This window comes from Lactuca sativa, chromosome 9 (genome assembly GCF_002870075.4).
Source record: "Lactuca sativa cultivar Salinas chromosome 9, Lsat_Salinas_v11, whole genome shotgun sequence".
In the NCBI taxonomy this organism is placed as follows: domain Eukaryota; kingdom Viridiplantae; phylum Streptophyta; class Magnoliopsida; order Asterales; family Asteraceae; genus Lactuca; species Lactuca sativa.
In genome coordinates, this window is record NC_056631.2 from 37,250,655 (window position 1) to 37,264,519 (window position 13,865).

General features: G+C 36.1%; 1 protein-coding gene across 1 annotated transcript; it reads left to right on the top strand.

Moving 5' to 3' along the window:
* Nucleotides 1-10,183: 10,183 nt before the first annotated feature.
* On the top strand, nt 10,184-11,401 carry LOC111882742 (uncharacterized). Its single transcript, XM_023879104.3, has 2 exons — nt 10,184-10,662; nt 11,056-11,401. Exons 1-2 carry the CDS (start codon nt 10,266-10,268, stop codon nt 11,193-11,195), a joined length of 537 nt encoding a protein of 178 aa, XP_023734872.1. The 5' UTR covers nt 10,184-10,265; the 3' UTR covers nt 11,196-11,401.
* The last annotated feature ends 2,464 nt before the right edge of the window (nt 11,402-13,865 follow it).

A 13,865-nucleotide genomic window follows, 5' to 3' on the forward strand; every position in this document is an offset into this window, starting at 1 on the left:
TCTTAGTTACTTAGGCAAAAGTGAATTGATGCAATTCCATGAAATTACACTTTGTGCCCTTGCGAAGACGTTAGTGGAGCGTGTGTGGTTTACCGGCACACTAAATGGGTCTAAGCAAAGGTAGCAAAGGGTGACTCAATGTTTGTCATAGTTCGGTGGAGCGTGTGTGGTTTACCGGCACATCGAATAGGTGACTGTAACATGTGAGGGCACCATGTAAGTTTGCATGGTTATTCACACCCGCTTTGTGATCCTCGGCATCCCAGTCACAAACAAGAGGGGCATATCGAGATATAAACATGCCATTGAAAGTTCAATGTATCTCAAAGGATCTAGGAGTTTTCATAGATTTAAAACTTAAATTTCTTTTTCGTTTTTCATGGTGGAAATTAGTGAATCGTCATTCACTTACCTTCAAATATTCTGCAACTAGATTACGACATCCCTTTTCTAGGTTGTAGCGTATTGTGTTGGGTCCTAGCCTTGGAATTTCATTTGAGTGATCTACCAAGGACTCAATCTATCAACTAACTTGAATTCGTTTTCTCCCGTATTGTAGATGTCAAAGTTCGACAACTATGGTTTTCCCAAATCCCGTGGAACAAGCATTCCACATGAAGATGATATTCCACGATTCAATCGAGGAACGAGAAATCATGCTTCACTTCCTCCTCCTCCTCCTATTTTTCTCCCTAACCCACAAATTCACAGGCTTGAAAAGTTCAAGATCACTCAAGCCCTTTTGGCAAGTAAACATAAAGAAGGAAACTCCGTGTGTGCACACGTCCTAGGGATGAAGTCACACATTGATAAGTTAAGAATGTTGGGATCCGTTGTTTGAGAGGAAATGGCTGTTGATTGGGTTCTTCAGTCACTTCCCAACTCATATAGTGAGTTCGTAAGAGAGTACTATATGATGAACTACGACGTGACCCTTATAGATCTCACCTATATGCTTATTGCTGCTGAATCTGCAATGATTTGGCGCAATAGAAAAGCAAAATTGATTGGTGAATCTGCCTTCAAGACCTCTATGGATATAGACAATGGCAATGAAAGACATGCAATGATCGAAAAGTTTGATCATAAGAGAAAGGCGATGTCTAAAGTAGTTCCAGGTGTTGTTCCGAAAGAGTCATTTTGCTTTTATTGCCAAGAGAAGGGGCATTGGAGACGAAGCTGCCACATTTACCTAAGAGATTTAAGAGATGGGAGAGTCGAAACGTATGGCTCTAATATAGGTAAAATCCATTTACTAACTCTTTTAAGCTTCTATTCTAGATTCTTAATACATAATGTAATAAGATTACAGTTGATGTTTTGTAGGATCGAAGAAAAGAAAGGAAGCTTAAAGGAAGAAGTGAGCAGAATCTAACCGTGAAGGAATGGATTTCGATCGCATTTCTCGAAGATTAGATTTTTGAGCTACTACTTAGAGTTAGAATTAGATTGCTAAGAAAGATGTATTAGCATAAGTTTTTCAATGAGTTGCATTGTAAGGACAAATTTTTCCGCAATAAAATAAATTTTTGATTTTAAATTTTATTTATTTATCCTTGCAATGGCGTGTATGAAAAATTGATGTTAAAATGTTTCTATTATTAGCAATAATGGATTTGGTTCTTATTAAGTTATTTATGGAAAGTCGAGAAATTACCAAATAGGGAGAGTTTCTCATCGCCCAAGTTTCAATTGGACAGAAACTTGGAATCATGCAACGTGGATGCACGATGAATGAGAAATTTCGTATTTGGAAATTAGACTAATTCATTGACAAAGTGTCAAGTGAAGGACTAGGAGATCGAGTACACAAAGTTGTGTGATCAAAGTCCACCATAAGAGTAACGAGATATTCGTCATGATTTACTAAAGGTTTAGTAAATATGATTATACTTATAAGATTAAGTGTAATTCTGAATTGATTGAAAAGGTTTAAATCAATAGTAGAACGAATAACAAGAATCAAGTAGGCAGAAAGATAAAAGTTTCTCCATTCTAAGAAGAAGGGAGAGTACCTTTTATGCTTTATGATAAGTCTTAATGATTGAGAACCATATCTCAATTGATCCTCTAAGTGAGTCTTGGTACAATTGTATGTCCAAGAAGAGGAATCAAAGATTGAAGAAATGGTCAAATCAAGAAGTCAATCATACTGCGTTCCAATAACAAGTCTTAAAGTTAAGATTGTGACATTGAGTGAAGGTATTAAGAAGGTTTGTAACTTTCATTAAATGTGGAAAGTTGTGATGTCTTGGATAAGACAAAGACCAACTAGGACCAATTTATGAAGAGTTTTGATAAAAGCTACACTAACTCTTGAATATTCGTTTGTCAAGAAATGGTTATTGACAAGAGAACCTTATATGTCAAGGAGTCAGCGGGAGTCTTAATTGTCTTGAAAGGTTTCAAGAACAAATCAAATAAACCTTATCGATCATCACTAGCACACGAGTTGAGGTTTACAACCTATCGTGTTGACATTATTTTGATTCTGTGCCAATCCAATCGAGTTAATTATGCATGAGAGTTCTATGAGTTCTCATTTTGAACGCATAAAAGGCAAAGCACCTTAATCAATGAAAGGTACATTGATAAGAAAAGGTGAGCCGCTTAACTACTTGGAAGACATGGTGGGCAGCTGTGCTACCATAAGGCAAGAAATCAAGATTAAGAAAGCTCGGTCCATATGAGTTTGAATTTGTCATAAACTTTGGTTTTAACAAATTCACATGGATAGGAACACATACACCGCTCAAATCTAAGTGACATAAGATTTCCTCCTTCATGAAAATGATTGTGAAGAAATGCTTTCACTAAGAGAGATTTTAAGAAGATAGTGATTGTAAAATTGCATTCTCAAATTCAATCATGGTTACGACATCCCTTTCCATAATTTGAATTGTGAGGTTTGGCAATTAGTCTTAATTGTTTAGACACACATATGAACTATCGAAGGCAAAGGTGTATAAGTTCAAGAAGCATTGATAAAGGATTATCAAAGCACTAAGTATTAGAAACATGAACTTAAGAAATTCAATAAGTATTGTTTTCTGAAAGTTAAGATGTTTATGAATACATGTCGAAGCTAGTGGGAGCATAAGTGTTATGTTTTATAATAATCATCATGATAGTGGGAGCATAAAAGTTATGATTGTATGATTATTAAGGAAAGTATTGCAAGGTTAGCAATATTAATTATAGAAAACAAGAGTCATACTTTGCAAAGTCGCAATAGTTGAAGAGTTGTTTTGCTATAATTAAGGGAGAGAATATTATGCTTCATTTCAAATCTAAAGGTTTAGGTTGAGAAATGTTAATAAAATTTAGTCAAAGGTACAAAGTGTGTTCTTAAAATTTCGATTATGATTACGGCATCCCTCTTCACAATTCGAATTTTGAGAACGTAGCAAATAAAACATTATGCGTCGTGTCCCATACGCTTCGGGTATAGGATCGATTGCAAATGCTTTAATGTTTGACCATTCTAAAATTTTCCAAATGTCGAGCGCATTTAGAGGGAAAAGGGACTAGAATTGGTTTTGACTAAAATAATTAAACAACTATCAAAGGACAATCCAAGTTCGACGATGATTGGTCGCTTGTGAGTAGTTGGAAGTATAGTATTGGAAAATATGGAAATGTTTCCATATTGGATGGACTATATCGACATCATTACGAATAGATAAGATTGAGTTGTCATAAGGAACATATGGAAGTGTGTCCATATTGGGAATTGAATATTGAGAAATCTATGATTAGATTAGAAACTTCTATGCAAAAGGATGTTCAAAGAATGTACTTTGAGTGAGAGACATCACGTCTATGGAATTGTCTTGTAACAATCTCCAATAGAGGACTTTGTAATATCATTGGCAATAGTCTTTGTGACTTTGGTGCAGTGACATTACGAAAGGATAAGTTACATAGAATGTTAGAATCTAGCATATTCTATAAGTAACAAGAATTTGATATTCTTTAACTTATGGAAAATGGATTTGGAGTTGTGAAATGAGAAGGATTGGAAATGTGTTCAATGTGATCTATTTCACAAAGTAAGAACCATAGGTAAACATTGTGTGCATGCCAGGAGCATGGGACAAGTGTTGGAATTCAAGTAAGAAGTTGATTACCCGAAACGACAAATAATGAGTAATCGATATGGTGATAAATAAAAGGTGTATTATCAATACTCAAAGGTTTGAGGCCATATGGGATTAGTATTATTCTTGTGTTTCACATTTGCATGTTTTGACTTCCAGAATAATTGAGGTTATTAAGAATAATCGAATTATTCAAACGGGCCACAGTCGTTCATATGTTGGAAGTAGATATGAATGAAGACTGTCGTGAATTGGTGTGTGGAATGTCTAGAAAAGTATTAGACATAAGCAAATGTTTGTTGCAACGTTCATGAGTGCTTATGAATGTGATTTGAGCATTGGATTAGACCCACGCTCACTTGGATCACTCCATGGATTGTATCACGAGTGATTGGTGAGACGATAACATCTTATATTCTTGAAACCGAGATGTGTGAGTTGTATCTTGCGAATCGGTTGCACATTGATAATATGTAAACGCACCAGTAACTTGGTGTTATAAAACATATTGTTGTGTGTGATTCGGTGCGTGAGTACAAGCAAGCATTGTATCAAAGTTTATCCGTTCCTTTTATCCAAAGTAGGATAAAAGTGATATCTTTGGGCCCCTCGATGGTTTAGTGATGACAAACGTAAATGCTCGGCCGGGCTAGGGCTAATTTGATTTGTTCAATTAGTCTGTCGTCATAAATCAGAAATCGAGAAGTAGTACAAAGAGAATGATTTGAAATCATATATCATATGATATCTAGAATGGAGGAATATATGATCCCTTATCTAAGGACACGCGTATTTGATATGATCAGAGTTGACAGCGGCTTTGGAAAGCTACGATTGCAGATCGGGATCCGAAGTCATACGCAGAATAGTTATTAGACTTATCCAAGTGGGAGACTATTGGATTAGTGTCTAAGTCCATAACTATTTTGGTATGTACTTGACCCGATAGTGCATGGTCCTTTTGGGTTGCCTTCACCAAAGCAACTTGATTGGAGAAATAAATAGAAAGAGAGGATAATATGATTTATTAATATGTTATAAGGATAATATATTAAAGGAGAAATCATATTTGTTTAATTAATATTGGTCAATAATTAATTGAGAATTAATTTTGTGATCAAGTGTAATTAATTAAACTAGAGGGGCTGAATTGTAATTATGTGATAGTTACAAAATAAGGTAAGAATTATCTTATAAGTATGGTGAACGAATTTGAAGTGATAATCACTTAGAATTCGACTAGGATAAGGATTTCTAGGACTTATCTTATGGTTGCTTGGTGGACAAGCAACTAGATAAGGATAAGGACTAAAACCCTAATCTTAACACCTATATAAACCCCCTAAGGCATAGGAATTCGTCCACCCCTTCCCAAGAGGTCCTAAGGACGAATTCTAACCTCCCTCCTCTCTCTATATACCTTCTCCACTTGCTTATGGTGTTTGTAAGCCATTAGAGGAGTGACACTTGTGACTCTCAGCTTTCCAAGGTCAATTCAAGGAGGAATTGGATTGTTATTGCTATATAACAATCAAGGTATGTTCTTAAACCTATTTACATGTGAATTCTGATTTCCATATGCTAGAATTAGGGTTTATAGTCTTGGATTCAAAGTATGTACAATAGAGAAACCTAGATCCAAGCATTAGGGTTTGTATGAGCACATAGGATGTCTTATGACCAAAACCCATCAAGAGCAACATGAGGAGCATCTTCGGGAGCTATTGGGAGTCTTGAGGCGGGAATGGCTGTATGCCAAGTTCTCGAAGTGTGAGTTTTGGTTACGAGAAGTTTAGTTCCTTGGACATCTCGTTAACTAGGAGGAGATTTTGGTCGATCCGGCCAAAATCGAGGCGGTTATGCAGTGGGAGGTTCCAAAATCTCCCTCAGATATCAAGAGCTTCTTGTGATTGGCTGGGTACTACCGGAGATTCATACATGATTTCTCAAAGATTGCAGTACCCATCACTCGTCTGACGAGGAAGGGGGTGGATTTCCGGTGGGGCCCCGAGCAACAGAGGGCGTTTGAGACCCTCAAACAGTGACTTTGTGAGGCTCCGGGAGTTGAGAATTTTGTAGTATTTCATGATGCATCCATCACAGGACTGGGAGCGATCCTCATGTAGAGAGGACGGATGATAGCCTATGCGTCACAGCAGTTGAAGCCGCACGAGACGCGATACCCTACTCTTGATCTGGAGTTGGGAGCGGTGACTTGACATAATTTAAAACCTTTACCTTCCTCTAAAGAACGGCCACTGGTCTCTCCACGTAATTTAGATGCTCATCGACCTGAATATCATCTAACGACACTACCGCCTCCTCATCCAGTATGTACTTTTGCAACTGCGAAACTTGAAAAGTGCAGTGAATCTGATTGAGCTCCTTTGGGAGGTCCATACTATACATCACCTTGACAACCCTGGCAATGATCCTGAATGGCCCGATGTATCAGGGACCCAATTTCCCCCTCTTCCTAAAACGAATCACACCCTTCCAGGGTGAGACCTGCATGAGTACCATGTCGCCCACCTGGAACTCCAACTCAGATCGACATTTGTTAGCGTAACTCTTCTGTCAACTCTGAGCGGTCTTCAGCCATTGTCTGATCTGCTGAATCCTCTCTATAGTCTAAAGAACAACCTCTGTCCGTCCCATTACCCAGTGACCGATCTCACCCCAACAGACTATGGTGCGACATCTCTGTCCATACAACAACTCATATGGTGGAGCACCAATACTGGAATGAAAGCTGTTTTTGTAGGAGAACTCTGCAAGGGGTAGGTAGGAGTCCCAACTCCCACCGAAGTCAATAACACAGGGTCTCAGCATATCTTTGAGAGTCTGTATGGTCCGCTCACTCAGGTCGTCTGTCTGCGGATAATAGGCTGTACTGAAGTGCAGCCGCGTGCCCAGTTCCTCGTGGAACATCTGTTAGAAACGGGAGGTGAACCAAATATCGCAGTATGAGACAATAGAGACCGACAACCCATGGTGAGCAACGATCTCACAGATATACAAGTCGGCTAGCTTCTCGGCCGATGAACTCTCCCATATCGCTAAGAAGTGGGCGCTCTTGGTCAATCGGTCCACGATGACCTATATAACATCATATCCCTTCGTCGTCCTCGACAACTTGGTGATAAACTCCATCATGATCTGCTCCCATTTCCACATGAGAATCTCTAGAGGCTGCAGCTGACCATACGACCTTGATCATCCGACAGGTCAAGCACCTCTCCACATATCATGCAATCTTCCTCTTAATGGATGACTAACAGTAACTCAATCGCAAATCCCGGTACATCTTGGTGGCCCCCGGGTGAATAGAGAAGCGAGACTTATGAGCCTCCCCCAGAATAATTTGTCTGACCCCACCAGACATCGGAACCCATACCCGACCACAAAGGGTCAATAATCCCAGACTATCCTGCACAAATCGGGTGTTCTTACCCCTAATCCTCTCAAACTTCGAATTCTCATCTCGTATACCCTTAACTTGAGCTTCCCTGATCAAACCCACTCATATCTTTATACATGTCGCTGGAGTAGAAGATCCAGCTGACTTGCGGCTGAGAGCGTCCGCAAACACGTTCGCTTTACTAGGATGGTAAAGGATCTCACAGTCATAATCTTTGACCACATCAAGCCGCCTGCGCTGCCTCATGTTCAGGTTCGGCTGATCAATGGTGTGCCTCAGACTATTGTGGTCCGTGTAACAAATCCTAATTCCTAGGATCTCTCCTTGTATTGAGATGGTGGAAGAAGAAGCGTATGAAGAAATGGAAGTTGGTGTACAAGATGAGATTTTGATGGAAGACCCAAATGCGATTCAACCCAATGATGTTATTTTGGAGAAAAGTTTGAATCTTGAAGACGGGTTGAGTGAAATAGCTTCACTTTCTTTAAGAAAATAAGAAATGACTGTGAATGATCTTGAAGATGGGTCGAGTGAAATAGCTTCACTTTTTGTGAGCAAGTCAGAAATGGTTGTGAATGATCTTGAAATCGAGTCTAGTTTAGCAGATACTAGTGTTGAATCAGAAAATTTGACCACTTCGTTGACCAAATCATTCAACCCAATCTATATGATTGGTTTTTCCATGGTGATAGTTGCCATGGCAACTATTTTTTACTTGATTAAAAGGAAATCTAATAGTACAACTGCCACTGCACGTGTTACTAAGCTTGATGCAGATAATCATAGAGAATTACAAGAAGAAAGTTCGTGTTCTTCAGAGTCTATCATTCAGAAGGATTACAAGAAGATGAGATAGGTGACCGAAGAGGGAGACGAGGGGTGGGATGAAGGTTTGTTTGGATAGTGGGTGTGGATGAACACGATTTTGAAGATGGAACATATATGCAGATCAATTTTTTTAATTTGTAAATCTAGATTTGGGTGTAGAGTTAGGTGAGTTCACCGGAGAAGATGAAATGGTTGTGTGTGTGTGTGTGAGAGAGAGAGGGACCCTTTACATATTATTCTATTTTTTAAAATAAAAGAAAACATCATAAATGGTCCCTGTGGTAGTGAAATGACAAAAATGCCCTTCAGCTAACGGACAAAACTTAACGGAGTTAACTATAAGGACCAATTGTCAAAAGTTTGAAAACACAGGGACCATCTAACTACAAGGACTAAACTTCAGATATGAAGAAACCACATGGACCATTTATGATGTTTTTTTTTCTTTCTCTCTCTCTCTCTCTCTCTCTATATATATATATATATATATATATATATATATATATATATATATATATATAAGATTTTGACGTCCACAAGTTTTACGTAACCATAAGTCTCACATCAGTCTAAATACATCAAATATTAACATGAAGTATAATATTAAAACAAAATATTGTTTTAGATGAATACAAATACATCAAATTGCTTCATATACATATACATATATATATATATATATATATATATATATATATATATATATATATATATATATATATATATAGGGCTAGGTTATTTTGTTTTGTACATTTATTGTGTGCTAGAATGCACCAATAAAAATTTAGTAAATTAAATAATTATTTAATTAAATAATTATAGATATTAAATAATTTCCATAATTATATGTATATTAAATGATATCCATAATTATAATTCTTTTTTTATGGAAACTTATTAAATCCGTCGTTAATGTCAGCAATAACATTGTTTCAGAATGAATTTGCATCTATGTTTTTATATATGAGTTTGTACTTTGTTTCAAGACTCAATCACTTAAAATACAATAAAGTTGTATGGAATATGAAGAAATAGAGTGTATTCTACTAGAATACACTCTCATTCTGCTGCAATACACTCTTATTCTTCTAGATATGAATTTATTCTGAAAGAATATTATTGTTGACATTAATGACGAATTTAATTAGTTTCCATAAAAATTAGTTATAAGTATGGATAGTATTTAATATACATATAATTAATACTAAATCCTATTAGTGCATGTGAAAAACATTTGAACTTTCTCTCTCTCTCTTTCTCTCTCTCTCTCTCTCTCTCTATATATATATATATATATATATATATATATATATATATATATATATATATATATATATATATATTATTTTGTTTAAAAGAAGTCTAAATAAATGTGAAAATACCATAAATTGGTGCAACATATCTCATTTTAATGTGTTTTTATTCAATTGAGGGTTTAATAGTTCAATTTAAACTGTTTACCGAGGTTTTGTAAAAACCGGCCATTCATTCCGATCAACAATAAGTATAAAATTGATGCTAGTAGAAGTGCTCTCTCGTTAAAACCTTTTTTGAAAACATTGTTTGAAGGAGCAAAATAGAGGTTGGGGAAGTGTAGGGAATTAAGTGGAAACTTCAGCAAAGACTCTGCAGCACGTAACGACGTCACCTTACATCAATGACGAAGAAAAGATCAACAAACTACAGAAGGTTTACGAAGGCAATAAGTACGCGTCCCGCCGTATCTTAATTTTCTTTCCTATTTTTAAACGCGGCTTTCGTCAACTTAATAAATTATATTCCTCAACCCCCACCTCCTCTATATTTCGTATGCATATATATAGACATCCATCCACGTTCTCCTAAATTAAAACACATAACAAGAGCACTTGTATATTTCTCAAAGCTTACAAACACAAAACAACTCTTATACCATCATGTCTTCTCAAATGTTCTTGTCTTTGGTTCTCTTCTTTGCTTCTTCTCTCCTCCTTCAAGGAACTTTAGGTGAGATCGTATGTGAGGATTTACCAACGGAAGTTTGCTCCTTTTCAATTGCATCATCCGGGAAGCGGTGTTTGTTGGAGAACTTCGAGAACAACAATGGAGAGACGGAATATCAATGCAGAACATCGGAAGTGGTGGTGGAGAGGATGTCGGAGTATATCGAGACTGATGAATGTGTTAAGGTTTGTGGTGTTGATCGGAACTCAGTCGGAATCTCTTCTGACACCTTGCTCGAGGCACAGTCTGTCTCCACAATATGCTCCGCCGCATGCTACCAAAACTGCCCCAACATCGTTGATCTTTATGTCAATCTGGCCGCCGGAGAAGGTAAATGATCGATCTTATAATCATCTTTATGAAGAACTGAATTACAATGTTAATTTCAATTAGTGTAGGAAGATCATGCTCATGTTTGAAACTTTATTTATAATTATTACATTCTTAATGCATGCAGAGACATATACATATTTTTTTTATATGTTTCTCGTGTTATTGAAACAAAATCAACTTTAAAAATAAGAAAATTGTTTTTCAAATCTTTTTCTTGCTTCAAAAGTACGAAAAGTTGCAGATACGTTACCAAGTCAACATCTGTAGTTACCTTTGAAGAGGTCATATTAACTACCGTGACCAAAAGTCAGAAAATGAAAATCATATATAGGGTATTTTTGTCATTTTAACGTGTGAAATTAATTAAATAAATATTTGAACATTTTGCAGGAGTGTTTTTGCCTGACATGTGTGAGAAGCAAAGAAGCAACCCTCGTCGTGCGATGGTTGAGCTTTTGAGCTCTGGTGCTGCCGCCGGTCCCATAGCTAGTGCAAACCTTGTTAATGCTGCCGCTCCTGTTTCCATTTAAACCTAGTCTAGATGTTTGATTTTGGAGTTATCTTTTTTTTTTTTTTTTTTTTTAATTTTATAAATTTGTTGTAGAGGAGATGGAGGAATAAATGGCTGGATAGATGTAGAGAAAGTATTTTGAGTTAAAGACATGGGAGTCTCTTTGTTTTGAATATGTTTATCATATCATCAATAAATGATGTTGCATATCGTTCACATAACAAATACATATATCACCACTTTAAGCGTCGGTCCTGAAAAATAAAATATTTTTAAAGGCTCAGGACGAACAAGAAAAAAAAGACCCTTATATTTATTATAATTTTGTATTTTTAAATAAAAATATATAATGAAAAAAAATTAGACCCTGTACAGATGCCCACTTTGCCCCCTCTAACCCCCATGCCACTTTTAAACTACATCTTTGTATGTTTTGGTTTGTAAGTAGAAAAAGACAAGAAGATACTTAACAAACTTTTGTGTCACAAACAGTTTGATTTTTTTTTAATGTCAAAAATGATATTCAGACTAGAAAAAGAATCATAAAACTTCCTTGTACTTTGTCTTGTTAACGGAATGGTAAGTTCAAATGGAAGAGACGAGAATTTGGATATGAGCATGTACAAACGGTGTCGAAAGAGATTTTTTTGATGAAATAAGCAACAATATATATATATATATATATATATATATATATATATATATATATATATATATATATATATATATATATATATATATATATATATATAGAGAGAGAGAGAGAGAGAGAGAGAGAGAGAGAGAGAGAGAGAGAGAGAGAGAGAGGTTCAATTGAGAAAAAAAAAGAATAAGAATGAGGAAATCATTTAGAACCACACATTTGTTTTGCTGCAAAACATTTAGGTCCCGTTTGATACGCATCTTTCTAGGTCCAAACAGATCTTTCAGTCTTAATGGACCGGAAAGACTGTTTGATTTGCACAAAAAAAGGGTCTTTCCCGGTAAGATATGTCTTCCGCAAAAAGCTCCAAAATCATATCTTTCTGGTTGAATGAGTTGGAAAAACAATTATGCACCAAACCGTGTCTCTTTCTTTCTTTCTTGGATTATTAATCTTTTTAAATAACTTTTTAAATTTTTTTTTTTTAATTTTTTTTCATCATTCAGCACAGTCAATCAGATGTACAATCAAACAACATGGTTTATTTCTCAGTCAAAAAACTTTCCTAGACAGAAACTATCAAACGGGACCTTAGTCGTACAAACTGAAATAGATAATGGATACATATGTGTTTTCCAACCAAACATGTTTCCATAAACTATGCTAATTATTATCTTAATATACACAAAAACATATTTTTTTTGTTTTATTTTATTTTCAGAAAGCTATTTTTATCACAAAATTATTTTAAATATATAAAAATTCATAAGTTTTTATTCTCTATAAATAAACATACATATTGATATAGTTTTAAGATAAAATAAAAAAATTATTTTTTAGAGTTTCAGCTCTTGTTATTCATAAATGAATAAAAATCGATCATATTTTTTTTATTATAGTACATTCATTATTCATTTATGAATAAAACGTATGCTTAACTTTTTTACAGTTTAAATATCATTCATATATAAATATAACACATAATAAATTTTTTACCTAATATATATATTTTTTTTACATAATCTTTCGTCACACGTTAGATTTATATATAAATAAAATGTGTATTAATGGTCGTCATATTTATATTCATATATAAAATAAAAATATTATCAGAATTTTGTTATAATTCATTTGTTATTCGAATATAAATAACAATTATGTTAATAAAAGACGACATGTTTTAAAGTCCTTGTTCTTGAGTGTTTAGTGAAGTCATCTTGTCCCAAACCCTAGCCCTAGAGTGTAAAATGCCTATATCTCTTTGGATTCACGTAAAGTTTGCCACTTTACGTGATGGATGGGTTGTAGAAGGGTAGATCTACGTTCTGGATCAATTGCATGGCCTGGAAGGCTTCTGTATGGGTTAAGATCTAGAGGCACTCGGCGAGTTGGAAGAACAACTCGGCGAGTTGCTTGAAGATGGACTGGAACTCGGCGAGTAGGTTGAAGATAGCCTTGGACTCGGCGAGTTGCTTGAAGATGGACTGGAACTCGGCGAGTAGGTTGAAGATAGCCTTGGACTCGGCGAGTCTGGTCGTGAGGTCAAAACTTCTTCTGGTTAAGCCATGAATCAGTAAGTCAAGGGAGGACTCAGTGAGTTGAGTGCGAGGGGACTTAGAGTCATGGGACTCGGCGAGTCTCGGGGTGACTCGGCGAGTCATCGAGTTGACTCAGCGAGTAGAGTTAGTCAGGAGGTTGACTTTGACCAAGGGTTGACCAGTTGACTTCCAGGGGCATTTTAGTAATTGTTTGATTTTGTTTGAGTTCAGTGTTGGTGTTGGCTAGTGGTGGAGATCGTATCAGTGGCCGGAGCATCTTGGTCCTATCTTTCAATCGTCAGTTGCGAGGTGAGTTATCCTCACTATATCGACAGGGTCTACGACACCAAGGCCGACCCCTTTATCGGATTGTGATCCGGGTATCGTTGTTATGTTATTGCTTTGATATGTTTGCATCCTAGTAGTTAGGATGGTATATGTTAGAGACCTAGTTAAGGTCGGAATCCTGGTATATAGGATGATGCTATGCTAGTGACCGGTTAGGTCG

Coding starts and splice junctions, on each gene's coding strand:
- LOC111882742 (XM_023879104.3), top strand. CDS start 10,266: ATGTCTTCTCAAATGTTCTTGTCTTTGGTTCTCTTCTTTGCTTCTTCT. Junction 10,663..11,055: donor CAATCTGGCCGCCGGAGAAG/GTAAATGATCGA, acceptor AACATTTTGCAG/GAGTGTTTTTGCCTGACATG.